This window comes from Marmota marmota, unplaced genomic scaffold, assembly GCF_001458135.2.
Source record: "Marmota marmota marmota unplaced genomic scaffold, marMar, whole genome shotgun sequence".
Classification (NCBI taxonomy): Eukaryota; Metazoa; Chordata; class Mammalia; order Rodentia; family Sciuridae; genus Marmota; species Marmota marmota.
The window spans coordinates 703,267-727,841 of NW_025999982.1; the positions used below are offsets into that span (position 1 = coordinate 703,267).

Below are 24,575 nucleotides of genomic sequence, written 5' to 3' on the forward strand. Positions count from 1 at the left end.
CTTAACTCCTTTATCTGTGCTTCGTCCCCGTCCCCTCAGCTCTTCTCAAAGACCGTTTCTCCTGTCCCCCATTCAATCCCAAACATTTATCATATCAAGCACCTAATATATTCCAAGCAATAAGTTCACCTCTTTTCTTCTTCTCTTCAGGACTCCATGTCTCCCCACCTCGCCCTCCAGCTCTCTGGTCTGGTCTTTTTGCCCTTTGTCCCTCCCTCCCCCCAACCCCATCTCTCAGCAATCAGACTCCCTCCTCCACTCTCACCCTATCTAGCCTTCTCCCGGTCCATCACTTCCATGCACATTTACCTCAGCACATCTTTCCAAGTTCCTATCAGTCTCTTTACTCAATAAGCTGAGACAATTCCCTCCCCTAACAAAGAATCTGGATGCATTTTTTTCTTCCAATGGAATTTGGGTATTAAGATACTGCTTCCTGGCGGGGTGGGAGGGAGAGTAAGGAAGAATGGTGATTTTTCTGGGTAAGTATTCCTCTTTAAATTTTGTATCTAGCTCACAGTCCCTGCACCTCTCTTCCTCATACTCCCATTATCAGGATCATCCATCCCATCACTCCTCCCTCCTGGGTCTCCATCTCTCCATTTCAATATCTTATTTCCTAAACTTCTTCAAGTCTCCTAAATCCTCACCTCCCTAGTTCTTCCAGCTTCTCATCTTTTCTTATTGAATCACATGGAACCTTTTTTCAGGGTGTTGCTTAACTGCCCTCAGCCTCTGTCTGCCTCCCGCCCCCAGGAACACTTATACCCTGCATGCGTTTACATGCCCTGGTGAAGAGGTTGTATAGAACACTGATAAGAGAACTGTTACCTAGTTCTGCTCCTTGGGCCACACAGTGAGGGCCACTGTAGGAAAGGCCCAAGCTCCCAGGGGTCCAGCCCAGGAAGAAGACCCCAGTTCTGCTGGGCAAACTACAAGAAGGAAGGGGCGGGCCTAACCCCATTCTGCCGCGAGTCACCTAAAATGGGGCGGGCCTTGCCCTTTCTGCACCCACTCATAAAGGGGTGGAACCAGACCTTTTCTGTTAAGGTTTAGGACAGAGCTGTGGTCTACTGTTGGGCTCCGAGTCACATGAACAAGGGGGTGGGCCTTTAACTCTATTCTGTTCTGTAGATCACCTAAAGAGGGGCGGGCTGAATCGTCCAGCTGAAGGAGTTAGGTTAACACCAGCGCCGAAGGTCGAAGTTCGCACCATCCAAACGTCGGGCTAATCCCAATTCTGTTCCCTTCTTCACGAAGAGGGAGGGGTGGACCCAAGTTCTGCCCTCTACGTTACCCAAAGAGGCCGGAGCCATTTTGAACCCCGCGACCCTAGTATTTTTGCCCTCTTTTCCAAGATCTGCGCCGGCTTTTCCGGCTTCGGCCAATCACAGGCAAAGAAAACAGCCCAATCAGCCCAAAAAGGCCACAGCCGAAGGACCCGGATGAGGCCGAGCCAAAGCCTTTGAACTGCAAGACCCACCAATTGTAGAGCAGTCACCATGGCGACAAGACAGAGATGAAGGGGTGGGACTAGAGAAGGCTCAACCCTCATAGAGTCGGTCCATCCCATCCCGCCGCGTGCTGCGCAGGCGCATTTTCCTTAACCACCATTTTCCGTGGAGTTCCAGCCAATCGCTTATACGCTCCAAAGTCCAATAGGAATCCGGACATTCTTTGAAAGAGGAAATGAAGGAAAGAAAGGGGCTTAATATAGTGGGTGAGTTCAAGTAGTCCCGAACCAATTGCTTCTGGCCTTTAGTTATGAGTGGCATCTGCTCAGACAAATAAAACCCTCCTTGGCTGGGTGACAGGACCGAGTTTAGCGACTTGTTACCAATCCCTTGGTGTTGCATACTGACAGTGACTATATCAACCAATAATCATTGTTGAAGGGCAGGGCCGCCTAAACCTTTTGCCGCCCCCACTCTTTGGGCCAATCCTTTCTCTTGAATCTTATGTGATTGGCAAGCATTCAGACCAATAGCGATTAGAAAACCTTGAAGCCTGCCCAATGATTGTGGGCAGGAGGCGGCTTCTTGTTTTTTGGGGCGTGTGTGTTTAGGTGGACTGAGGGGTACGCGGGGGCGAAACAGAACCGGCCATGGCAGCAGCAGAAGAGGAGGACGGGGGCCCCGAAGGGCCAAACCGCGAGCGGGGCGGGGCGGGCGCGACCTTCGAATGTAATATATGTTTGGAGACCGCTCGGGAAGCTGTGGTCAGTGTGTGTGGCCACCTGTACTGGTGAGAGTCTGGGATCGGGGCTGAAGGTGGTGGGGCTTACCTCTATACTGGAGAGCCCGGGAGCGGGGAACCCTACAATCACATTGATAATCGGAGGGTCCATTTCTGTGGGTGAGGCCTGAGGAGGGGAACATACGTCTTTTCTGCTATGTGTGGGAGGAGGGATCATCTGTAGATGATATCTGTGGAAAGGACAGTCTCAGGAACTAGGATAGGAGCTGGTGCGTATGTGGTGTGTTATAAGGAGGAGGTTGGACCGGAATGGGGACAACTACACATCTGTGCAGGTGGGACCTGAGGGCACCTTATCCCAAGGAAGTTAAGAATTTTTTAACTAAATTGGCCCAATTCTTATATTGTGTGCGTGTATGAATGTGTAACTGCAGATCCCATCATTATGTACAACTATAATGCACCAATAAAAAAGGTAGAAGAAAAAAATAGTTTTTTTTTTTTTTTTTTAAACTGAACAAGTAGAAACGGATGAGACTCAAAGGTTAGGACAGGCATGCATCAGTTGAATAGAGGAGACCCAAGGAATATGGGCTCACATTCAGATGAGATCTGGAAGTGGGTAGTAGACAAACCTGGAGACATGGACTGTGGAGGGGCAGGATTGAGAAAACGTTGTGGAAAAAGGAACTTGAATAAGCTTAAAAGTGAGAGTAATGGCGGGGAATGTGCTAGCAAAGGGGGTTTGGTCTGGAGGAATGGGGGCTAAAAGGGGTTGGGTCTGGAAAGGGGTGGGTTGAAGAGAATTGAAAATTAAGTTGAAAGAAAAGAGAGGGGGGGTTGGAGGAGAGGAGAAGGTTGAGTGTATTGTGGATGGATAGAGATTTAGGTGTTATATCAGTGAAGCAGGAAGGCCAGGTTGGCTAGTGTGGTAGATGTTGCAGAAAATATGAAAAGAAATAGCAGGTAATATCTGGGAAGATGGGAGAGATGGGATTCTGTTAAGTCTGGGGTCTGTGTCTCTTTTTTGTAGCTAGTTTGACCATTTTTTTTCTTCCCCTCCCCCCCATCCAGTTGGCCCTGTCTTCATCAGGTGCGTACTCAGGATATGGAAAGGAAATGGGGAGGTCTGAGGAGCTGGAAGACCCTTCTATGTAGTTGAAATCACTGCATTTGTTTCTCTCCAGTGGCTGGAGACACGGCCAGAGCGGCAAGAGTGCCCAGTGTGTAAAGCTGGTATCAGCAGAGAGAAGGTTGTCCCACTTTACGGGCGAGGGAGCCAGAAGCCCCAGGATCCCAGGTGAGAGACTAGAGGTAGTGTTGAGGCAAGGATGAAGGCTTCTGTCCCAGGAAGAGGGTGTCAAAGAAGAGAGGAAAAGATCCCTCTTGACAGTCTTCTCTTCTCACCCTCAGATTGAAAACTCCACCCCGCCCCCAGGGCCAGCGACCAGCTCCAGAGAGCAGAGGGGTGAGTCTTCTTGTCCAGTTGTGTCCCTTCCTTGCCAAAGATATGCCTTGTTCCCCTGACTTTGTCTCTTCCCTAGGGATTCCAGCCATTTGGTGATACCGGGGGTTTTCACTTCTCATTTGGTGTTGGTGCTTTTCCCTTTGGCTTTTTCACCACTGTCTTCAATGCTCATGAGCCTTTCCGCAGGGGTGCAGGTAAGAGTCTTCCCTTAGCTCTTCTCAGGGAATCCCCTCAACCACCCCCCACCCCCACCAGGTTCCCTCGTGGCCTAGGAGTATGTGCTTCTGCAGCTTTCCTTTCTCCCACAGGTGTGGATCTGGGACAGGGTCACCCGGCCTCCAGCTGGCAGGATTCCCTCTTCCTGTTTCTCGCCATTTTCTTCTTTTTCTGGCTGCTCAGTATTTGAGCTATGTCTTCTTCCTGCCCACCTCCAGCCAGAGGAGAATCAGTATTGGGGGTCCCTGCTGACCCTTCCTTACTTCTGGAACCCCATTCCCTGACCCCTCAATTTCTGTTGGCTGAGGCCACTCTCCAGGAGGGCATGGGAAGGAGCAGCAACAACTGTGCATAGGATGAGAGACCCGCCTCTGAACTCTCTCACTCCCTTGCTGGGTAGTAACTCCCAGCCCTGTGGAAGGAGGGCAGACTGAAAAGAGTGCCCTTTTTCCTCTCACCTAATGTTTTGCTTCCCCTGATTTCTTGATTTGATGTTGAAAGGTGGGCAAGTCTCCCTCTGACTTTCCTCCATTCCTCTTGTTGATTTAATTTAATTTTTCTCTCCCCAGTGCCTAATATGAGTTTTGACTTTAAACAACCACCCCGCCCCCACTACCTCCTTTATTACAAGTTCAATAAAAAAGGTAAAATATATTGATGGGAACTCTTCCCAAGTTCTTCCTTCTCTTCTTCCTTCCAGGAGAGAAGCCTCTTCACCCTAACTTAAATAGATGTTTGGTATAGTGAGAGCAATGTGGAAGCCTCCTTCAGGGCTCTCAAGGTACAGGGGATAAGTCCCTCCCCCAACCCCTTCACACTCTCTTTCTCTGTCACACAAACACACACACACACACACACACACACATACACATAAACAGAAGACACAACAGTATGGGCAAGATGTATCAGGTGTTTATTCAGCATGGTTTGTGGAGGGCTCTGGTTGTGGAAGAAAGTGTGTTGAGGTGGGGTAGAGATTGTACGGGGTTTAGGGCCAGCACAGTTCAAGGGAAAAAAGCAAGGGAACTGAAGGACAGGATCTGACCGGGGTCCCCTTAAGACCCTCCTGTTCCACTTTCGGCTGCCTCCGGCTCCTCTGACTGATTTAACTCTGCACGTTCTTCCTCTTCCTCCTGGTTTTCTGGGGCCTTCCTAAGGAGGATTGGGGAGAATTCCACATATGGCTCCTAGCTCTCCATTGTTCCATCCCCCACACCCCTCACTGGCTGCCTGGAAGCCCTAAATCTGAGGCATCTGGCTTTCTTCACTCACCTCTCCTCTCCTTGGCGTCGCCTCCTTCTCCACATGATGATCCCAATGAGGAGGGCAGTTATCCCTAGGCCTCCCAGGATCCCCAGAGCTAGGGCTAGAGTTCCCAGCCCTGATCCTCCCACAGATCCTGTAAGGAGATGGAGAAAATTGAGGGCACAGCCTTCACTTTTTACCATTCCTTCCTTTCTTTCTTTCTTTCTTATTTTTTAGTTGTAGATGAGACACAATACCTTTATTTTATTTATTTATTTATCTTTATGCGGTGCTGAGGACCTAACCCAGGGCCTCACACATGCTAGGCAAGCATTCTACCACTGAGCTACAACCCCAGCCCCACTATTCCTTTTTTTTTTTTTTTTAACCACATGATTTATTTTTATTTTTTTTTTAGTCATACATGACAGCAGAATGTATTTCGACATATAATACATACATGGAATGTACATACATCAATCATATTGTCTATTCTATTCTGCTGTCCTCCCACTATTCCTTTCTTGTTGACCATCTCCCCAGTCCATGTGGAAGGGACTGTCTGCTTTTCTCTGACTCTGTTCCAATTAATCCCTCACCTGTGGTTGGCCCCTCCTCGCCAGTTTCTGGAAGAAAAAGTTGGGGCAAGTCAGAAGGAAAGACTTCAGTTTGGGAAAGGACTGTTTGGTGGGAGCGACAGTGGAGTCTTTCCCTCTGGTTCAGAGGAGAGAGGCTGGGCTGTTCTCTTGGCAGGATTTGGGTGGGGCAGAGACCTGGGTGTGGGTGCATTGAGGGTGGGGTAGGATGGCTCTTGGGGATAATGCCAGAAGGGATAGAGAGTTGGAGCCTACTATGTCCCTCATCCCAGGCCCAGGGTCTCAGGAATTTGGGAAATGGTCTTACCTGTAATGCTGATGCTGATAGCAGGGCTTTCCTGGGACCCATGGCTGGGATGTGTAGCAACGCAACTGTAAGTCCCCTGGTCCTGAGGCCCTACCTCAGGGAGGAGCAGGATGGGGCTAGGGGGAAGGGGCAGGGGCATGCCCTGGTGGAGGAAGGGGGACACTAGGCTATTACAAAATCCCCATCCACATGTCTCCACTGCCTAAGATACCCTGTCTTCTTTCGCAGCTCCTTGCCCACCTTTCCTCCATTAGCCCTCTGCCCTTCTTCCAATTGCCAGTTACTTCTTCCAGTTGCCACTCTACCTCCCAGCTCCCCCTGGTCACTCACATCCTTCACCCAGTGAATTTGAGGAGGGGGCTGAGCAGGGGCTTCACAGGTCAGGGTCACGGTCCCACCACGAACTACTGCTCCCCCTTCTGGTTCCACCACCAATCGAACTTCCTCCAGAGGCACAGGCTCTGAGGGCAGGAAGGGGCACGAGGTTGAGTGTTAACACCTGGGAGTGGTCATGGTGAGTGTGGGCTTGACCCCTGCCTCCGGGAGGACCATACTTCCAGAACATGTTCACTGGAACTTGGGGCTCTCCCCATCTGCTCACCCCAGACACTGGGCTGGATGGGGGCTGTGTTCAAGGCCCGGCGCCTGGGAATGCCTGGGCTGAAGCTACAGGAGAAGGTGGGGTGGGCATTTCCACCCCGGGCTGGGGTCACCATCAGTTCTGACTGGAGTGTGAAGAGCCCTGTCTCAGGGTTTCTCCTGATCTGTTCCTTCACAGACACTCCTATGGGAGGGAGGACAAGAGAAGACATCCAGGTGGGAGATATTGATCCAAGAAGAAGGAAGCTGTGGGGCAGGGGGGTGTGCACCTGGGGACTCACCTTTTCCATCAGGTATCAGGGGTTTCCCATCTAAGTGCCAGCTAAGAGTTCCCTCAGGGTAACTTCCCTCGGACACACATGTCCCCACCTGAAGAAAGAGTGGTAACCTCATCATTGAAAATGTGAGATATATTCATACAGTACATAACCACATTCACAGCACCACTTTCTGCTTCTGCCGCTTCTTTCCACTACCTTATTTGGGACACCGGCCATGAGTTCAGAAGCAGGATCTATAATTTCTGGCTTCCCAGGAATTTCTGCAGGAGGGAAAAGTCCAGTCAGAGGCTGCAGCTTTGAAGGTTCCCATTCTCCAGGTGTGATACTGTAGGTAGTGAAGTCAGAGGTCCTCACACACCAGGGCCAAGAAGTCAAGGGCTGGGAGTGAAAGCTTTTTCTTAGATGAGAAGTGGGCCTTGGGCAAGGCCCTGGAACCCTTACGGTAGACTCGGACCCGGTAGTTGGACTTGGTCTCCTTTCCATGCCTGTTGGTTGCCCGGCACCGGAAAGTCCCCTCATCCTGGATCCCAATTGCTGGAAGGAGGAGGGAGCCATTGGGGAGGACACGAGCCACACTATCCCAGGGGCTTCCCTGGGGAGACAGGATCTTCCAAGCCTCTGTCCGGCCTGTATTCTGGAGACAGAGAAGGGCCTGAGCAATGCCAGTTCTCTGGGAAAGTCTGATCGAACAGTGATGGGGATGCAAGCTATCACAGGTCTCTATGAAAATTGGGACAGGGCCCTGCTTACCAGTTTCCATTCCAGCTGCTGGGGTGGTTTCTTGGGGGCGCCCTTACAGTTCAGCACCAATGGCTCTCCAATCCGGGCTGTGATATTTTGACTGCCTACTACTGCCCCTGGGAAACAGCACTGAGGTAGAAGGGGCAGGAAGGGAGATAGGCTAATGAAATTAGGGGAGCGTGGGTTAAGAACTTGAAAGCAAGTGTCCAAGATCTAGAAAAATTCCAGGGAAATTATGGGCAAAGTGTTTTCTCCAGGGAGAATCATTGGGGGCAGGGAATGGCTCACCCCATAGACTGAGGACCAGCAACCAGGTTCCAGCCGTTGCCCCTGCTGCCATCCTGCTTCTTTCCTAGGCTCCTGTCTGTCCCTTTCCCTTTAGTGGTCACCGCCCTGGGTGGGGCTTGCACCCTCTCCCCTGCCCCCATCTCCCAGTCTTGTCCCTTTGCAGGGAATGCTAGGAATTCATGCTTCTTGAACAAGAGTCCTTCAGGTGCTAGAAGCAGCAGTTCTTACCTCACCCTTGGGCACTGCCAACTCTGGACACAACCACTTCCCTGGGGGTGAGGAGTGTACCTCTTAAGTTACTTCTTCCAGTTGTAGGTCTCATTCTCTTAGAGCCCCCCACTGCATTCATATTCCATCATTCCTTTGCTGAGGGCTGCCTGGAGCCCCATTTTGACTAGGCATGGTTGCTAAGCAACAGGGTTCAGCTGTTGTCTCCAGGGATGGACTTGGGGCCTGAATGATGAGGAACAGGGTAGGGGACTGGGAAGAAATCTATTGGGGCTTTGAGAGAAAAATTTTTTCTTCTAGGGTCTTTCATTTTTTGAAAAAAAATTCTCAACTAAACCCAGGGAAAAAAGAAATTTCTTTATTTAAAACTGAATTGTTTTTCTTTTCTGTGAAACTACAAGTTTACAAGTGAGGAGAGAACTGCCCCTGGCCCCGTGCCTCCCACCCCCCACCCATCACACTCCCAACCTGTTCCCCAATCCTGCTAGGATCTTTAATGGGAGGGGTTCCCCACTCTTGACAGTCTTGTAAAATCCTGAGGATGTTTGAGGGGATTAGATAGTAGGATTCAGGGCCAAGGATGGGACAGTGTTTTTTCTTCCCCCATACCTGGATTTTTGCAACCTCCCACCTCTCCCCACCCCCTTAATTTTGGTGAGAAAAAAAGATACCTCATTTTTGGGGAAACTGAGGGAAATACATATATAAGCACCCAACCCATATTTAACATATTTGGCAAGAATCCCCTCTCTGTTCTTTATCCTCCAATCTGCAAATGACAATTAAAGAAAAAAAAAAAAAGATTTAATTAAAAGATGTGTCACATGGGGAAGGTGGCAACTTCAATTTCTTCAATTGTTGAGTTTAGCCCGCCCAAGGGTTGTGGGACACCGGCCATGAGTTCAGAAGCAGGATCTATAATTTCTGGCTTCCCAGGAATTTCTGCAGGAGGGAAAAGTCCAGTCAGAGGCTGCAGCTTTGAAGGTTCCCATTCTCCAGGTGTGATACTGTAGATAGTGAAGTCAGAGGTCCTCACACACCAGGGCCAAGAAGGGGCCTGGGAAGGGGGTTGGATATAGGGGGCCAGCAAGGCAAACCCCTTACTGCCTCTGCTCCAAATACAACAGAAACTGCCTGCATAAGCAAAGAACACCTAAGTGATTTTAGAGGGAAGGGCTTGGTGTTCTGTAAAATTCACTTTCTGATGAACAGGCATAGAGCCAGGTGGGCTTCTTCACTAGTATTGTTGGTTCCCCTCTTATGGAGACCCCTTTGGCTATCACCTCTAATATGGGAAAGCAAGAAATTATATTAAAAAAGTATGTTTATTTTAAAAAAGAAAACAAAACTACTTCCCCATACTAAAAAATTAAGAGCCGCCACCACCACCACCACCACCACCACCACCACCACCAAAAAATAAAAATAGACGATACAGATGGATCCCAGGGTTTCGTTTCTTTAAAAACAAAAACAAAAAACAACAACAAAAAAATCCCAAAGCCCAGTCAACAATTCCCTAAAGTAGCAGAAACTCCCTCCGAGGTAGATATCTGAGTCAGACACTCTCGTCCACCGAGCGATTCTATTGGTTTAAGATGAGCTGCATATGAGGTAATAAAGCCGTCTGGAGGGGAAGGGGGTGGGGATGCACAGGGGGCGTGGCCCATGTCATTTGTCCAGAAGTCGAGTCCCCATTTTTGGCATCTCTGGGTCGGGCAGGGCTGACATCTCCAGATTCCAGAGCATATTAGCAGGGTGGGGAGGGTAAGTGGGGGAGTACACAGAAACAGAATAGTTGTATGTGAGTGTGTATGGCGGGGGTGAGAAAAAGGGGTCTGAGAAATAGGTGTCTGATTTGCTGTGTAAGAGAAAAGGGGGAAAAGACAAAAAAGGAAAAAAGGAGGAGATAGACCCCACTTCCCTAAAGGGCCCCATTCTCCCTGCCATGTAGTCAGCACCCCCAGCACTGAGAGTCTAATTGGGGAGGGTTGACCCCATTCGCCCTTCTCTTTCTTGTGCTTCTCCTGTTAGGGATTTGTCCTCTGGATGCCTGCGTCCTCTTCAAGAGTCGCCTTATGAGAGCCCCCACCCCCCGTGATCCTGAGGGGCAAGATCAGTTGGAGGTGTCAGAGTGAACACTCCCTGGTCCCTCTGTGGGGGATGTCACTGAAGATGGGGTCACAGCTTCCTGCCAGCCGCCATTTGCCTGGAAAAAGGGAGAAAGACAGTAGTAATAGGGTCCTGGAAAATTCTGTGGAGGTGGGGTGGACAACACTGCTTGGGGAAAGGCCCTCCCAACATGGTAAGAGCGAGCGAGAGCGAGTTGAGTATCCACTCACCCTCATTTCCCGAGGGCTGTACATCTGGCCTCCTCCAAGGTTATCCCCATAGCCTCCTGGCCCCATGGAGTGTCGGAGTGATTCCACCTGCAGGCAGCAGAGGAAGGTAAAACAGTGAAAAGAAGCCTCAGAGGATGTCTTGTACCCTAAAGAGGAGAAACTAGAGTTTGGGAAAGTCCCACTCAAGGAGATAGGGCACCTGACCTGGGAAGCAGAATAGGAATCTCCGTTGAGCCCAGGCATCCCCAGAAACATGTCTCCGGATCCTGAGAGATTGAAAGAACCGCCAGAGCCTTGGAGGAGTAAAGAGGGAATTAGAGAAGAGTATAATGGAGTCTGTGGTGGCAGACAGGAGATGAACACAACTCTCAGGTTCCAGAAAGCCCTCTAAATTAGCTCTGTAGGGACATATGTATAGCTGTATACAAATTATCCACAAAACAACATTCCAGCACTCAGAATAGATTCCAAAGCCTTCCCTGGCCACCCACTGGAAGAAAGGCTGAAGCAACTTCATTGGAATGGCCTATGTCCACTGACATTACCACCCCATTTCAGCTTGGTCCCTCTCAACCCCCAAAGTTCTCTGATAGGATCATGCCTAGATAGGAAGTGGGAACAAAAGCAGGAAGTATGTAAAACAGCCAGGGTGGCAGTGAGCTCCACCTGCAGAGGAAGGGGGTGTTGGGGAGCTTGTGCGGCTGTGGCCCCCTTGGGTGACTGATACGGCAGTCTTGACAGCGTAGATGTTTGCCTCTTCTTGGAATTTTCCAATATTTTTCTTATACCGAATTCGCTTATTACCAAACCAATTGGAGACCTGTGGGATGGTGGGCAAAGAGAGTCAGGTGGAAACCCCTCATTGAGTAGGATCTGAGAGCTTTCTGCCCAAAGACTCCTTCCCAAACTCCCACATTACCTGAGAGACAGTGATGCCACACTTCTTGGCAAGCTCCTCCTTAGCCTCTTCACTAGGATATGGGTTACTCAGGTGGGAGTAGAAATACTCATTTAGGACTTCAGTGGCCTGTTTGCTGAAGTTACGGCGTTTCCGTCTACAAAGGATGGAGAAGAGTAGCGAGGATGTTAGCATTCTGGCAGCCATACTGTGGGACTCTAGGGGGCATCATTGTGTGGAGTACCATGTTATGCAACATGGTGGCTCAGGGTCTTGGAGAGAAATGGGAAAGAGCCTGGTACTGGGGGCTGGTCTTAGTCCTTGGTCCCCACCTGGCATCCAAGAAACGGGAACGAAGGATCATGACGGCCTCACAGGTACTCTGCTTGAGCTGCATCTGGATGGCGCTGAACTTTCGATGAATGATGCTCACCATGCGCTCCATTTCCTTGGGTGCTACGGGCCGCGTGCGGCTCTGCTCCCTCAGCAGGTTCATGACATGGGTTGTAAACTCGTTACATGCCTGTAGTGGGGAACAGGTGGGCTGGTGAGAAGCCCTTTGGCTTTAGTATTCCCTCCAAAGAGCTGCCTCCTCCACCCACCCTAGCTTCCTCTCCTCACCTGCTCATACTTCTCCAGCTCTGAGTGGTAGATGTGGCGGATCTGGGCAAGCTTGCTTCGATAGTCCGAGTGTTCGATGGAATTGTCAGGGGACACACCACCCCCAGAGGCTGCTGCGGCTGCAGCGGCTGCAGCTGAGCCTCCCCCCTTCTCAGGCCCAGCCACACCCTCTGCCAGAAGCATGTTGTCCAAGCGCATCAGCTGTGGGTCCACTGGCTCCTCCTCTTGGGAGCTTCGAATGCTGAGGCCTAGCATGCAGGTAAGTAGACTTAGGGACACGACACCCCTTACCCAAAGTTCAGTCTTCCTGTTGCCTCCTGTAAACCCAAGTCTACAGGCTTTGGTTCCTTCCCCAGTCTCTCTTAGCAATACCTTTCCTCAGGGTCCCAAGTTGTCAAACTCAGCCCCATAGTAAACATGGCTGTCCCCAGAGTTGAGGATTCAAGAGGGAGACCCCCACATACCAGTTTTTTCCTTGATTTCACACAGGACACTAAAGAGAGCAGGCTTCATTCTGTGGCAGTTTAGGGCGTGTTTCCTTAGGAAGAATGGGAGTAGAGAAAGAAAAGTTGAGGAGCTAAACAGCAAGGGAACCATAGCAGTGTGAGAGGGCAAGGAGAGAGAAGAGGAAATCTGCAGAGGAAGAAAGCAGAGTTGGGGGATGGTTCCTGGGTAGCAGTCAGCTTCCGAACATGGGAAAGCTATTCAGCTTATTAGCAGATATTGGCAGAAGGCAAAAGGCACCATGGTGGGCTGGGGACTTTGGGAGTTGGTCACGAAAAGCTGTGAAGAAGGGATTTGGGGGAAACTGGAAAAATGAGAGTGACTAGGTAGATTTCAGAAAAAGGGATGGATGCTAAAGGGGAGAAGGATCAGAATTTTGAGGTGGCAGAGAGGGGTTGGGGGTGCCCAGGTAAGGGAGGAGTTCGGTATAAGGTATCTAGAAAGGGAGGGAGAAGGGTAGGTGAGGATCCTTGGAGGCTGGGGCCATGGGTTGGAGAGGACTGTCAGGACCTTTGGGAAGGGGTGTTGAGGTCCCAGATCTGGAGAGAATGGGGCAGGCTGGGTGGAGAGTTAGGGGAGGAAACAGCATGGTCTAAGAACAGTTTGTGAGTCTGGGAGCCAGAAGGGGGCTCCGGAGATGAAAAGGGATGAGTGTGGGGGGTCAGCAAAAGGTTAGGAGGGGGAGACCACCTGGGCTTCCCTCTGGAGGTTTCAGGGCCTGGGGGTGAAAGGAGGTTTTGAAAGAGATCACTTCGCTCAGGGATCCCAGGCTAAGGGAGAGAAGAGAGCTGTAGGATCCTGAGAGGGCCCTGGAGTTGGGGGGGGGGGCCTCCCAGAAGACTCAGCTTGTGAATGGGGTCCTGTGGGTCTGTGTGGGGTCCCGGGGTGGGGGCACTCACTTGGCCTGGGCCTCGTCCAGGCTCTGGTCGGTGATGGTCATTATCTGCTGCAGAATGTCCCCGATGTCTTGCTTCCCTCGGCCTCCCGGGACCCCCCCGCTACCCCCACCGGGGTCTCCGCCACCGGGAGGCTCGCCAGGGCCCCCAGGTTCCCCACCCACCAATCCCAGGCCCCCCCGNGGAAGAGGAGGGGAGAAGAGAGGAGGAACAGGGAGGAGCCGGGGGCGGAGAGAGACACACTGAAACAGAGGAACTGAGACCGAGTGGAGGAGGGGAGAGGGAAGACGGGACGAGGGGAGGAGACTGGCACTTCGGGGCACTAAGGGAAGGCCCGGGGGCTGGACTTCCGTGGCCGGGGAGGGGGGCGTGCTGGGGGCTGGGGTGTCCACCTCCTGGGTTCTGAGTCTCCACCCTAGGTGACACCGACTCTAGCCGCTGGAATGCCCGGGTTCACAGGCAGCTCAGTTCATATTTCTTGTTCTAATGACTCCCCTCCCTGTTCTACTTAATTAAAACCAGGAGAGGGGGGCTGGGGGAGATAATTAGGGAGGTCTCCAGCCGCTGCTTAATGAGCCAGTAATTAACCAGCTAGGGAGGGGAGCTGGCCTCTGGCCAGACTGGGGAAAGAGGCCGCCCCTGGCCTCACCTTCCTATTCTCCACCCTCCCACCCCGCAGACATCAATCTTCAGTCCAGAGGGGAATTACATTTATTTATACAATCAAAACATCAGACAAACTCAGCAGCAGTGGGGAGGGAGGGTGGGCAGGCTAAAGGTCCATTCACAGCTGCTAGGCCCTCTGTATTGGGTGCTAGATGGTGCTCAAGGCAGGGATGAGAAAATACTCTTGATCTTTCTATACTGTGCCCACCCTCCCTTTCTTCCTATGGGGAAGGAGGGTAGAGCTGTCTATCAAGTGATAACCTTAGGAGACTTGCCTTGAGAGGGAAAGGCCTGAGCCCTCACACCCTGCCTAGTAGCTGGATAGCTCAGGACAGGGACTCCCAGTTACTGCCTGAGATTGATGGCTGGGATCCTCTTACAGCCTCAAGCTCCAGAATACTTGAGGAAGTTCAATGACCATCCTACCTTGCCTATTCCCAGGATTTGAGGACTTTCACCCCCTCCAGTTCCCAGGGAAGGTGCTGAGGGTGGTGATCACTGTAATTTCTGCTGGGTCTTCCAGTCTCTGGTACCCATGCCAGGCAAGGTTGAGGGCATACATTGGCTGCCCAGCTTTGAGCCCCAGGAGGAAGGAGGGGCTAGTTGGAGACTCAAGTCTCAGCAGGTGTGTGTGGGGGGCCGGGATCTTTGCTCCTCCATTCGACCCCCACCCTGAACTCTCAGCAGCAACTCCAGGAGCTCTTGCCCCCCTGGTGGGAGGGGAGGCTCTGATCGCTGGGCTTCCATGCGCTGGCACTGGAGGAGTGGAGGGAGAAAGCATTGGTAAAGACTGGGGGGTAGGTATCCTTGAGAGGAGCAAAGGCTGGCTTGGTGGGGTCGGGGGAGCAGATCGGAAGCCTATGATGGGGATGGGGGGACTGGGGACTGGGTATGGGGCAGATGTCTAGGGACAAAGAGGAGTAGATCCTAACAGAACAGGGGCCAAGAGACCAGACCTTCTGGGGGTGTCTTACCTGGTGACTGAGGATGGTGCTGTAGAGCTGCTCTCTGTCCTCGAGAGGCCGAGGTGGGACTGGAGCTAGGCTTGAAGGATTCTGAGGGGCTCGGAAGGTGGCCCTCTGCTCCTCTAAGCGGCGGGACTGGGCCTCAGCCACCAGGTCCAGAAGGAGTTCAGTCTGCAGGGAAAGCAGGGAGGCCGAACGGGGCCCCATGGCTGGGGAGAGGAGGGAGGAGGGCTCAGAGACCCAGAGAAGTTGGTGGATTGGAGCAGTGGGGGATGGTGAGAGGGTGAAGTGACTAGGGACTTTGGGTCAGAGCCATGGGGGTGTGATGGGGAGTCTGGAGAGGTAGGGATGGAGTCAGAATGTGGGCACCAGGGTCAGGGGGTTCCCTGGGTGCGTTGGGGTACCTGTGTGGCGGGTTCCAGGAGGAGGGGATGGAGGAGCAGATCGCCAAGGCCGAATGGTGGAGTTCAGAGGGGGCCAGCCCAGCTCTTCTTCAGGGGGTCCCTGATGCCAAGAGACATACATTCCAGTCAAGCCCCGGTAGGTGGAGGGAGTAGGGTGGGCAGAGGGATAGGTCAGTGTCCCATTTCCTGTGTTTCTGTTCCTGCCTTAGGGTGCCCAAGCCTTTTCAAGTCCTTTAGGTCCACCGTCACTAGATCTTTACTCTGGGTCCTTGCATTTCTCTCTCGACAGAGTTAGCCTCCCCACTTAGTGCCCAGCTCACCTGCTCACCATCTTCTTCCTGGGGTCTCTCAGCCTCCATCCCCTTTCGGGGAGAAACTGATGGGGGAGGGGTGACTGGGATTTGGGAGGAGGGCCGGAACCTTGGGTTCCTGAGGGGAGTGGGGGCTGGAAGGGGTGGGGGTGAGCTGGGGGATGGATGCCTGGGCACTGAGCAGGAAGCTGGGTTCCTGGTCAGCCCCCCCACGGCCCCGCCCATCCATGTCAACTTCCTCCATTCTCTTTTCCCACCCAAACAGTTTGTTTGACCCCTCTCCCCAGGGGAGCATAAAGACTGGGAACAACTCCTCCAGCTGCAGGAGTGGAGACGTTTCTGGGGTGGGGAGGGAGACTTTGGTCTTCTCTCCAGAGCCTCAGTAGCCTCCCAACCCCCAATTTAGCTCCCTTCACTGCCCCCCCCCCAGCTCTTTCTGTCAACACAGGAACTAGCTATACAGGAAGTGTGGTTTCACTCTTCAGGATCCCCCTCCCCCAAACCAGGTCCTTTTCCTTCCTAAAACAGACCTAGGATTTGGCCCTTCCCAACTCCCCTCAGACTTATTGGGATTAGGAGGCACATGGTTCCAGTGGAAAGCAGAGCACTCAGAGCAGTGTGTGTGTGTGTGTGTGTGTGTGTGTGTGTGTGTGTGTGTACACATGTATCCCTAGTACTGGTTCCCACATGCAATAGTTACTCAAGAATTATGGGCTGAGGGCTGGGATTGTAGCTCAGTGGTAGAGCACTTGCCTAGTATTTGTGAGGTTCGATACCCAGCACCACATAAAAAACTAAATAAAGATATTGTGTCCATCTACAACTAAAAATATTTTTTAAAAGAATTTAGGATTGAATAATTATTCCTGCCCACTAGATGTTTAGCTCTTAAGGGTTAAGGGTGCAGTGGCTCATGCCTATAATCCTAGCAAGGCAGGAGGATCACAAGTTTGAGGCCAGCCTCAGCAACTCAGTGAGGCCCTAAGCAACTTAGCAAGACCCTGTCTCAAATAAATAAAGGGCTGGGTGTATGGTTCAGTGGTTAAGTGCCCCTGGGTTCAATCCTTGGTACCCTCACCCCTCGCCCCCTCCCCTAAAAGTGCATCAAATGTGAGAAAAATAGAAACAGGTTTCATTCTGGCAATTTGCAGCTTAATGCAGATAAGGGGCAGGAGAAAATGTTAGGTCATGAATGAGGGATCTAGAAATGGAGAGAGGACAACTTTCCTGGCTTGGCCTTCGATTGATGTTGGACTGGATGATATCGAGGAGGGAACACGGTAGACCTTTGGGATCTTTAAATGGCTACCTGGCCACAGCTGAGTGGATGGGACCATGAAATGTGATAAAGAGATCTGGATATGCCACTTAATACCTTGCAATTGTGGATAAACAAAATCTTTTGTGCCTCAGATTTTGAGAGTAAAATGGGGCTTTCATAGCACCTACCTTATATATTGATGTGAAGATTGTGATACAGCACTTGACCCATAGTGAATGTTCAATAAATGGTAATTATTAGCTTTCAAAATTTCTCAGGCCTCCACATCTCAGGCTTATCAGTATCAACGAGGTGTAATCATGTTGCTGAAAGGTGGTTGGTTCCTTTAAGATGTTCTCTCTCCATCTTCCTCTACTTGAGGCCTTAGGAATCTCCTAAATGCACTTGGTGAGGGACATGGCCTAGTATGTATGTATTCTCCTTGGGCTACTAGAAATTCTTGCTTTCAGATTACATCCAAAATGAACATGGGACTGTACTTACTCTTGCTCTTAAACAGTATTTAAAGTTCCGATCCAAATGTTGAGCCTGGGGCACTAAATCCCCAACACTATGCAGAAGCTCCATTATTTCCCATTCCACTCCACAACCCATCACAAAAAAATTTAATGCTTTAAATCAGCTTTATTACTAGTGAGATTTGGGGTTCACTAGAGATGGCAGTGACTAGAAGGGAGGCGCTTCATCCCTGCATGGAGTTTCTTTGATGGGGTCAGGGCGAGCAAGGAGTCATCAGCTGGACTAGCTACCTTTCAGCATCCACACAGTGCCTGGCACACAGTAGGTGCTCTATAAGTTTTAGCTATTTGTTGACCACAGCGTGGGGGTGGGGGAACGCGGAACATCTGCCCGCAGTTCCTAGTTCTGGTTTAGGGGTAGTTCTCTCCATGAACTTTGTCCTCTTGTAGCCTCTCATGTTTATTTTCTAGAGGATGACCTGGGCCTGCCTCATCCCAGCATCCTAAATCTTTAGTGCTTCAGCTTCTCTACGTGGAATACCATGCCTGTTGAGGTGGGCATTCACTCATTTTGGGAGGGAAACTACCCCCTCTACTTTTGGGCCTTAATTTTAAAGTCTGGCAGGCCTTCCAGACACCCAGTCATTTAATCATTTTTAGGATTCCCCTCTCCCTACTATCCTTCTATTTCTGACCCTCTCCTTCGGAGTTTAAGGGAATGACTTGCTCAACTGGGAGACCCCAGACAACTTGAGGGGATCCCCGCTCTGGGGAAGGAGTGAGGCAAGGAGGCGGGATCGGAATATTGGGGGAGGGGCCGCAGGTCTCCAGGGTTACCCAATCACAGGGCCAATCATCCGCTACTGTCCTGCCCCCGCGGGCGGCCACAACTCCTGATTTTCCCCGAACTATTGCAGGGTTGGGCCGAGACCCACGCATGCCTGCAGAAAATCTACGGCTGCGGGACGGCGGGCCCCCTCCTGCTCCTCCTCCCGACAGGCTCCGGCAATGAGGATAGGCCCTGGCCCCGCGCGCGGCCAAGTCTACGGACAAAGTCCGAGATTGCAGGCAAGCTCCGCCTCCACGCGGGCCCGCTCCGGCTGACAGCGTCCGGCAGCGCGGGACGGCGCCGCCTCCATGCGCAGGCACGCTTCCTGACGCGGTCCGCGCGCGCGGGAAGGCCCCAGTCTCGCGGCTCGGCGTCGCTTTGTGACGTGCCTCTGGTGGTCCCGCCCCTTCCAGTAGCGTCAGCAGATCCCAGTGGTTACGCTGGCGTGCGATGTCGCTGGGCGCTAGCCCAGCCTGGTCCCGCAGCCCTCGGGCAGCCCCCAGTCCCAGCAGAAGCTGGGCTACCTCCATCGCTCCTTCCCGGGCAGCCAGGAACAGCGGCGTCTGCTCCTGTCCGGAAGGAAACAGCCAGGGGGTGAGGTCAGGGAAGGCCACGCCCACAGAACGAGTCCTACCAGGCTCCAACGGCTTGGTTACTGGCCCCTCCCGCTTCAGGTTTTCTGGGGTTCCCGCGCTTTCCAAATCACTGGTCCTTTCCTCTTTTTAAAATATGGGCAGCCAGATACCCGTTCTGACCCTGCTGTCCTGGGCATCTTTATCGGCTCCAGCTTGTAGAAGGGAGCGGGCGGCTCGGGCGTTGTTTACAGCAGCAGCCCAGTGCAGTGCAGTTTTTCCTAGAGGACAAGGGGAGGGTGTTAACGCAGCAGCTGGGGACCAGGAGCCTGGGTTCCTGTTTCCCACGGATTCTAGCCTTGGGGGGAGGGCTTCTAAGCCCCTCAAAGGCGGGAAGCGTTGCCCTGGGGACCGCCAGCCAGCAGGAAGCGTTGCCTTGGTGACGTCAGTGGCGCACTGGAGGGACAATGGGTATTGTTCTGGGGTCGGTGGGACCGGGAGACCTCCCTCTCCTCCCCACAGACATTCTCCCTTATCCCAGTTTCCCGTGGGTTTGGACGGTGTGTGTGTGTGTGTGTGTGTGTGTTTGAGAATTATGGGAGAAACTCAGCTACTCCGTACTGTCACCGTACAGCAGCAGTTTTACCACCAGATGGAGGGGCAGGGGTATGCCCTCCAACTGCTGCAGCCCTTCTCTGCTGCCCCTATATTTTGCACCTCATCTTACGCCCCAGTCTGCTTAACTCTATGGCATGACATTACCCCCGCCCTTCCACACCCCATTTATCTCTGGCTCCGACATCTGCTTGGGCTGCAATCAGTTCTTCAACTAGGTCTTCCACCGCCAGCCTGGCCGCCAGCATCAAGGGTGTGGTCCCGTCCTCTGTACATGCGTCCACTGCAGTCTGTCTGCTGCCCAGTAGGAGCTGTAAGGACAGAAGCTGTGACCTCTGGGGTACTCTGGACTGTTAACTCAGGTCCCTCAGACTTTTAACCCTTTTACCAATCCATATACAACCATCTTCCTTGTTTCAGGTCCTCAATCTCACATCAATTTCTTATGTCAAACACTAGAGAATGCTTCTACCCAGTGTAACTTGTAAGATCACCCTTTTCCCTTTGAGGACCCCAGTGTATGCTTACCTGGCAGACCTCCCGTGCATCAGCAGCTACAGCAGCATGAAGTGGAGTACGCCCTGCCTGGTCTGGCTGGTTGGGGTTGGCTCCAGCCTCAAGGAGGCGGCGGGCAGCAGTTGGTCTGGAGAAACGGGCAGCTAGGTGCAGAGGGGTCTCCCCAGTGCCCACTGTGTGAGCCTGGGGACAGGCCCCTCCATCCAGCAGAAGTTCCCAGGGCTCAGGACTTCCCAACCATGCTCCCTGAAAGGTCCTGGACTCCACTCTCCCACAGCAGACTGCAGACATCAGGGGTGTAACCCCATCTGTGGGTGAGAATGAGTAATGGGTCCATCAAAAGGACACAGGAGGAGGATCTTAGGGAGAATCACAAGAAGAGATATGAGGAAGCTAGGCTCTGGCTTTTGATTTTGTGTTTAAATGACTTTCCTACTTTGAGCTTCAGTTTCCTCACCTATAAAAATAAGAAAGCCTTAATTCTCTTAACATTCTAGGGCAGTGATTCTCAAACTTGAGTCTGAATCAGACTCCCCTAGAAGGCTTGTTAAAACACATATTGCTCAATATCTCAATTTCAGAGTCAATAGCTTTGTAGTGGATCCTGATAATTTGCATTTCTAACAAATTCCAAGGTGATGCTGCATTTTGAGGACCATACTTTGAGAATCACTATTCTAAGGCACTCATTCCAACATTAGTTCCTCCAGTTCTGACACTAAAGGACTTTTCTGCTTTTAAAAGGATTAAAAAGCATTTTTTCATTTTCTTGGTCTGGGTTGGTTCATACCTGGTCCACAGGCATTCACATCAATCTCTGATTCCTGAGGAGGAGTCAGCATGGCCACCTGAGGGAGCTCCCCACAGCCACCACTCAGTGGCCACAGTTGGCACTTGGAGGGTGGGGCCATTTCTTCAGCCTTGGGGCAAAAGCAAGAATCAGTGAAGGCCATTGACTTGTTCTTTATTCTATCAACTCCATACTATTTCTGCCCTAGCCCTTTCACCTGGTTCACCTCTTCTTCCTCCTCAGGGCCTGAGCACATCACCACTCCATCCTCTTCCACTTCTGCCTCTGGCTTCAGTTCCCTGGAAGGAAGTGAGTTGGGTACAGGTTACACAAGTTAGGACCAATAAGAGTCTCCAAGATTTCCAGCAGCCTTCCTGCCCCTCATCTTTCTCTGTTTTCAACTTTTGCAATAGCATTTCTTATTGCTTTGACCATAAATATCTCCACGGACAGATTCCCCTTCCTGAGCCTGAGTTCCTCCTCATTCTCACTTGAGGCCAATGCTGTCCTCGCCCAGTGGGGGCCTGCGTCTTCGGGGAGTCTGCTGAGTTCTAGGCCTTCGAGTGAAGCCAGGAGGCAGCCAGAGGGCCCCATGCTCTCGGCGTCGACGTCGGATGAGCTGAAGGACAAGAAGAGCCCCCAGGGCCAGGAGAAGCACCCCAGCAACTGGCGAGCACAGCAAGGTCCAGGGAAGCTGTTTGGTGGGTGCTAGTGGAGAGATACAGTGACAAGGAGGTCATTCCTGGTGGGACTAGTTCTACTCATGGGCAAGTACAACAATATTTCTCTGCCTCAGTTTCCTCATCTGTGAAATGGACATAATACCTGCCTCTTGGGGTTAAATGAGTTAACAATAAAATGCTAGAGCAACACACATAGTAAGCATGATATAACAGTTGTTATTCTTTCATATACTACGAACTATTTAATACAAAGATGACTGGGTACCCACATCTAGTAAAGAAGTTAAATTAGAACCTGAGGTTTCTTGGAGGGCTATGTCAGAGTTTAGAAAGTACTTACAGAACCAATAGGCTGTGAGGAGAACCAGGTAAAGAGTTGTTAAAAGGAGGGCAAGTTCCCACAAAATATTTTTGGTTTCAGCTATCCTGTTTTGTTTTATCTCTTGCCTATTACTGACATGAGCACAAAGGTCAGGAGAAGTGGCGGGTGTCACCTACCAGAGCCTGTGTGAGGGTGGGCAGCCAGCAGGGGTGCAGGCAGCAGGGGCTCTAGGGCTCCCACTGCAGCCATTGCTGCAAGGAAGCGAAGCAGAAGTCCTGAGTCCCAGGGACAACGGGATGCTGGATGGTCAGGGCCACAGTGGGACAAATCTACACCCATCACCACCACAAACCTGTAGGGGAGGCATGTTAGAGACGTGTGTCAGTAACTTGGCTCCCAACCCTCTGCCCCATGGGAAAACAAACTAGTATCTGGACTTCCCTCCATCCACTTCTTACCCAGCACCGAGGGAGTCCTTCTCCCTGCCTAGGAGCTGCATATCAGGGTCTGCTTCCTCTGCATGTGAGGGGTCATGGGTTCCTCTTAGCTCTTCTTCTGCCCGGGCCCCAGGATAGGGGAACACCATGTCTCTGCCATTACTATCCTTCCTCACCCAGAGCCCCACCCTCAGAGTCAGGGACAGCACGCGGGCCAGAGCAAGTAGCTGCTGGTCCAGGGCAGTTGGGCTCAGCACCACCAGCAGGGCCAGGGAGGGCCCCCACTCCAAGTCCCCATCTTCAGGTCTGCAGTCGCCCCCATCCCAGCCACATTCTGCGGTGTTGCAGCCTTTCTCACAGTGCCCATTGTGGAAGTGGTCCCGGCAGTACTGGTCATAGGCTGGACTGTAGGGTGAGAAGAGGGGAACTGAGAACCCCCTAAAACCTGACACCCCTCTTTACCCAGAGGAAATTCCTGACATTCCATAGCCCTTTGGTTGCTAAGTGGGGGTAGCTGTGCATCCCTGGATGGTGGCCCAAACACCCTGACATCCTCTCCTGAGACCATCCTTTCCCTGCTTTCCCAAGCTCTTTTTCCCTGAAGGAGAGCCCTTTTCCCTGAAGGAGAGCCCTTTTCCCTCAGGGATGCTGGTTGCTAGAGAGAGATTCCATGGCAACATGAATTAAGAAGGCAAGCTTGAGGACCAAGCCCCAGAACTAGAAAGGACTAGAGAGGAGCCTAGAAAGAGGTTGTGTCCCACATAAAGTGTTGATGCCATCCCATTATTCTAGGTTGGAGTCCAGAGTCTTCAAGCCCTACTTAGCAATGGTTATTAGGGTGGAAATTCCCTGGAGCCTGAGACTATGGTCACCCTGTAACTCAGACATCTATGTCTCACTCTCTCATCCCCTTATACCCCAGCCACAGTGGGCTCTAGGCTCACGTGCAGGATGGAGGGGGCTCGCAGTCGTAGCCATCAAACAGACATTCTTCTGAGTCACACTGTGGGTGGCACTGTCCATCCCGGAAGAGAAGCCAGCACCGGGAATGGGAGGGGCAGCCTTTCCAGGGGTCTGGGACCCCCAGGGAGCAGTCCCCACCATCCCAGTTTCCTCCTGGGCCACTGCAGCCAGTGTCACAGGCCCCATCTCCACTTCTGCCTTCACACCCTTTTGCTCCGGGCCTCTGACATCTGGGCCCCGGAGAGTCAGGAGGGCAGAAGCATCGAAAGCCTGGGCCCCCCAACCCAGGGGTCTCTGAGCAGCTGCCATTGTGTAGGCATGGGGAGGGGGGGCCACAGCCCTGAGGAGCTGGTGGAGTCAGGCAGTCAGGACCCTCAAAGCCATTGAGGCAGGCACAGCGGGGTGGGAATCCTGGCTTAGGGGAGGGCAGACACAGGCCTCCATGGTGACAGTGATAGATGCCGCAGGAAGGAACTCTGTGGCTGCAGGTGGGGCCTTCAAAACCCTGTATAGGGGGAAGACATTGGGGAAGGACCTTATATTATTATTCCCACTCCCCCAAGAAAACTCTGGGTTAGATTAGTGCAGAGAGGGTCCTAGACTCTCATCAGGTTCATCATTTTATGGATTTGGAACCATGTTGCATGATAATTTCATGCAATGACAGGACATTGTTGCAAAAATGGATGAACTTTGCCATTATAATAAAAGTCCTGAAAGACTACAAAGTCTTAATAAATTCTTAATAGAATTGAATTCTATTATATTCTTATGTTCATCCTTTTGGAGACAGGATCATATGCCTTCCTCTTTCTCCAAGGAAGGGAACATAAGTAGAAGTAAGTTATTAATATTGAACTTTTGGGGTTAGGTTCATGGATGTAATATTGTTAAAACACTAAAATAAAAGGTCAGGTACAGGGGCTGGGAATATAGCTCAGTTGGTAGAGTGCTTGCCTTGCATGCACAAGGCCGTGGGTTCGATCCCCAGTACCTCCGAGGAGGGGGAAAAAGGATTAGGCACAAACCAATGATGAGTGTATCATGAACCATGGCTTACTATTAATCCAATCCCATGCATCAGGGATCCACACACAGAGTTAAAGTAACTTATCCAGGAGCTTTTGATCTTAGGCAATGCCTATGGTTTCTGAACATTCCCTTCATGATCCTACCTTTTCCCTGACTCCTTTCCCCTGACTGCTTCTGAGAGCCACTTACTGCTGGGAATTTAAGATGGCTCCTTCCAATAAGTCACACTTTGATGATCTCCTATGCTCCCCTCTAGGATTCCAGCTCAGGCATTCTCACCTTTTATCGGTATAGAAGGCAATA

General features: G+C 51.7%; 5 protein-coding genes and 1 non-coding gene across 15 annotated transcripts in view; 2 read left to right on the plus strand and 4 right to left on the minus strand.

Moving 5' to 3' along the window:
• The first annotated feature begins 1,997 nt into the window (after window positions 1-1,997).
• Window positions 1,998-4,534, plus strand: Rnf5 (ring finger protein 5). 2 transcript variants are annotated; one of them, XM_015487496.2, is made up of 6 exons: window positions 1,998-2,244; window positions 3,271-3,289; window positions 3,384-3,496; window positions 3,610-3,664; window positions 3,741-3,858; window positions 3,973-4,534. In XM_015487496.2, exons 1-6 carry the CDS (start codon window positions 2,105-2,107, stop codon window positions 4,068-4,070), a joined length of 543 nt encoding a protein of 180 aa, XP_015342982.1. In that variant the 5' UTR covers window positions 1,998-2,104; the 3' UTR covers window positions 4,071-4,534. The 2 variants fall into 2 exon arrangements, with proteins under 2 accessions (XP_015342982.1, XP_048661030.1); XM_048805073.1 differs by lacking the exon at window positions 3,271-3,289 and having other exon boundaries at window positions 2,117-2,244.
• A 236-nt stretch (window positions 4,535-4,770) lies between these two features.
• Ager (advanced glycosylation end-product specific receptor) lies at window positions 4,771-8,200 on the minus strand. Of its 3 annotated transcripts, none has more exons than XM_048805070.1 (11): window positions 8,167-8,200; window positions 7,660-7,779; window positions 7,351-7,543; window positions 7,105-7,169; window positions 6,910-6,997; window positions 6,630-6,812; window positions 6,359-6,489; window positions 6,029-6,170; window positions 5,725-5,751; window positions 5,153-5,279; window positions 4,771-5,032 (listed from the first exon to the last, which is right to left on the minus strand). In XM_048805070.1, exons 4-11 carry the CDS (start codon window positions 7,123-7,125, stop codon window positions 4,936-4,938), a joined length of 816 nt encoding a protein of 271 aa, XP_048661027.1. In that variant the 5' UTR covers window positions 7,126-7,169; window positions 7,351-7,543; window positions 7,660-7,779; window positions 8,167-8,200; the 3' UTR covers window positions 4,771-4,935. The 3 variants fall into 3 exon arrangements, with proteins under 3 accessions (XP_048661027.1, XP_015342983.1, XP_048661026.1); XM_015487497.2 differs by lacking the exon at window positions 8,167-8,200 and adding an exon at window positions 7,939-8,093 and having other exon boundaries at window positions 7,660-7,766; XM_048805069.1 differs by lacking the exon at window positions 8,167-8,200 and adding an exon at window positions 7,939-8,071.
• A 1,405-nt stretch (window positions 8,201-9,605) lies between these two features.
• Window positions 9,606-13,599, minus strand: Pbx2 (PBX homeobox 2). The gene is made up of 9 exons (XM_048805071.1): window positions 13,431-13,599; window positions 12,492-12,565; window positions 12,028-12,275; window positions 11,739-11,950; window positions 11,428-11,563; window positions 11,175-11,328; window positions 10,713-10,801; window positions 10,509-10,595; window positions 9,606-10,375 (listed from the first exon to the last, which is right to left on the minus strand). The coding sequence occupies exons 1-9, from the start codon at window positions 13,469-13,471 to the stop codon at window positions 10,283-10,285; spliced, it is 1,134 nt and encodes a 377-aa protein (XP_048661028.1). The 5' UTR covers window positions 13,472-13,599; the 3' UTR covers window positions 9,606-10,282.
• Window positions 13,600-14,120: 521 nt separating this feature from the next.
• On the minus strand, window positions 14,121-16,214 carry Gpsm3 (G protein signaling modulator 3). Its single transcript, XM_015487499.2, has 4 exons — window positions 15,783-16,214; window positions 15,463-15,562; window positions 15,068-15,267; window positions 14,121-14,849 (listed from the first exon to the last, which is right to left on the minus strand). Exons 1-4 carry the CDS (start codon window positions 15,996-15,998, stop codon window positions 14,712-14,714), a joined length of 654 nt encoding a protein of 217 aa, XP_015342985.1. The 5' UTR covers window positions 15,999-16,214; the 3' UTR covers window positions 14,121-14,711.
• A 1,445-nt stretch (window positions 16,215-17,659) lies between these two features.
• Notch4 (notch receptor 4) overlaps window positions 17,660-24,575 on the minus strand; it is a 28,029-nt gene continuing 21,113 nt past the window's right edge. For 3 of the 7 annotated variants that reach the window (XM_048805064.1, XM_048805063.1, XM_015487500.2), the window contains 10 exons: window positions 23,222-23,745; window positions 22,299-22,682; window positions 22,017-22,192; window positions 21,327-21,543; window positions 21,053-21,134; window positions 20,836-20,965; window positions 20,058-20,353; window positions 19,693-19,840; window positions 19,098-19,195; window positions 17,660-18,911 (listed from right to left, as the gene is read on the minus strand). In XM_048805064.1, coding sequence (XP_048661021.1) covers window positions 18,198-18,911; window positions 19,098-19,195; window positions 19,693-19,840; window positions 20,058-20,353; window positions 20,836-20,965; window positions 21,053-21,134; window positions 21,327-21,543; window positions 22,017-22,192; window positions 22,299-22,682; window positions 23,222-23,745 — 2,769 coding nt within the window. In that variant the 3' untranslated portion in view covers window positions 17,660-18,197. Of the gene's footprint in view, window positions 18,912-19,087; window positions 19,196-19,676; window positions 19,841-20,057; window positions 20,354-20,835; window positions 20,966-21,052; window positions 21,135-21,326; window positions 21,544-22,016; window positions 22,193-22,298; window positions 22,683-23,221; window positions 23,746-24,575 lie in introns of all 7 variants that reach the window. The other 4 variants (XM_015487501.2, XM_048805067.1, XM_048805065.1 and 1 more) reach the window with 4 other exon arrangements.
• Trnaa-ugc lies at window positions 24,167-24,239 on the plus strand. The gene has a single exon. It is a non-coding gene; the product is annotated as a tRNA-Ala (tRNA).

What these genes read in the sequence shown, in the direction of transcription:
- Ager (XM_015487497.2), bottom strand. Translation starts at nt 7,990, where the DNA reads ATGGCAGCAGGGGCAACGGCTGGAACCTGGTTGCTGGTCCTCAGTCTA. An exon ending in CCTGATACCTGATGGAAAAG is followed by an intron (nt 6,813 to 6,909) that starts GTGAGTCCCCAG and finishes TCCCTCCCATAG; the next exon opens with GAGTGTCTGTGAAGGAACAG. An exon ending in AAATTCACTGGGTGAAGGAT is followed by an intron (nt 6,171 to 6,358) that starts GTGAGTGACCAG and finishes TTCCTCCACCAG; the next exon opens with GGCATGCCCCTGCCCCTTCC.
- Pbx2 (XM_048805071.1), bottom strand. Translation starts at nt 13,471, where the DNA reads ATGACCATCACCGACCAGAGCCTGGACGAGGCCCAGGCCAA. An exon ending in TGAAATCAAGGAAAAAACTG is followed by an intron (nt 12,276 to 12,491) that starts GTATGTGGGGGT and finishes CCTGCATGCTAG; the next exon opens with GCCTCAGCATTCGAAGCTCC. An exon ending in ACAGCCCTCGGGAAATGAGG is followed by an intron (nt 10,376 to 10,508) that starts GTGAGTGGATAC and finishes CCCTTTTTCCAG; the next exon opens with GCAAATGGCGGCTGGCAGGA.
- Gpsm3 (XM_015487499.2), bottom strand. Translation starts at nt 15,998, where the DNA reads ATGGGCGGGGCCGTGGGGGGGCTGACCAGGAACCCAGCTTCCTGCTCA. An exon ending in TCCTGGAACCCGCCACACAG is followed by an intron (nt 15,268 to 15,462) that starts GTACCCCAACGC and finishes TCCTCTCCCCAG; the next exon opens with CCATGGGGCCCCGTTCGGCC. An exon ending in GCACCATCCTCAGTCACCAG is followed by an intron (nt 14,850 to 15,067) that starts GTAAGACACCCC and finishes CCACTCCTCCAG; the next exon opens with TGCCAGCGCATGGAAGCCCA.
- Rnf5 (XM_015487496.2), top strand. Translation starts at nt 2,105, where the DNA reads ATGGCAGCAGCAGAAGAGGAGGACGGGGGCCCCGAAGGGCCAAACCGC. An exon ending in CAGAAGCCCCAGGATCCCAG is followed by an intron (nt 3,497 to 3,609) that starts GTGAGAGACTAG and finishes TCTCACCCTCAG; the next exon opens with ATTGAAAACTCCACCCCGCC. An exon ending in GCCTTTCCGCAGGGGTGCAG is followed by an intron (nt 3,859 to 3,972) that starts GTAAGAGTCTTC and finishes TTTCTCCCACAG; the next exon opens with GTGTGGATCTGGGACAGGGT.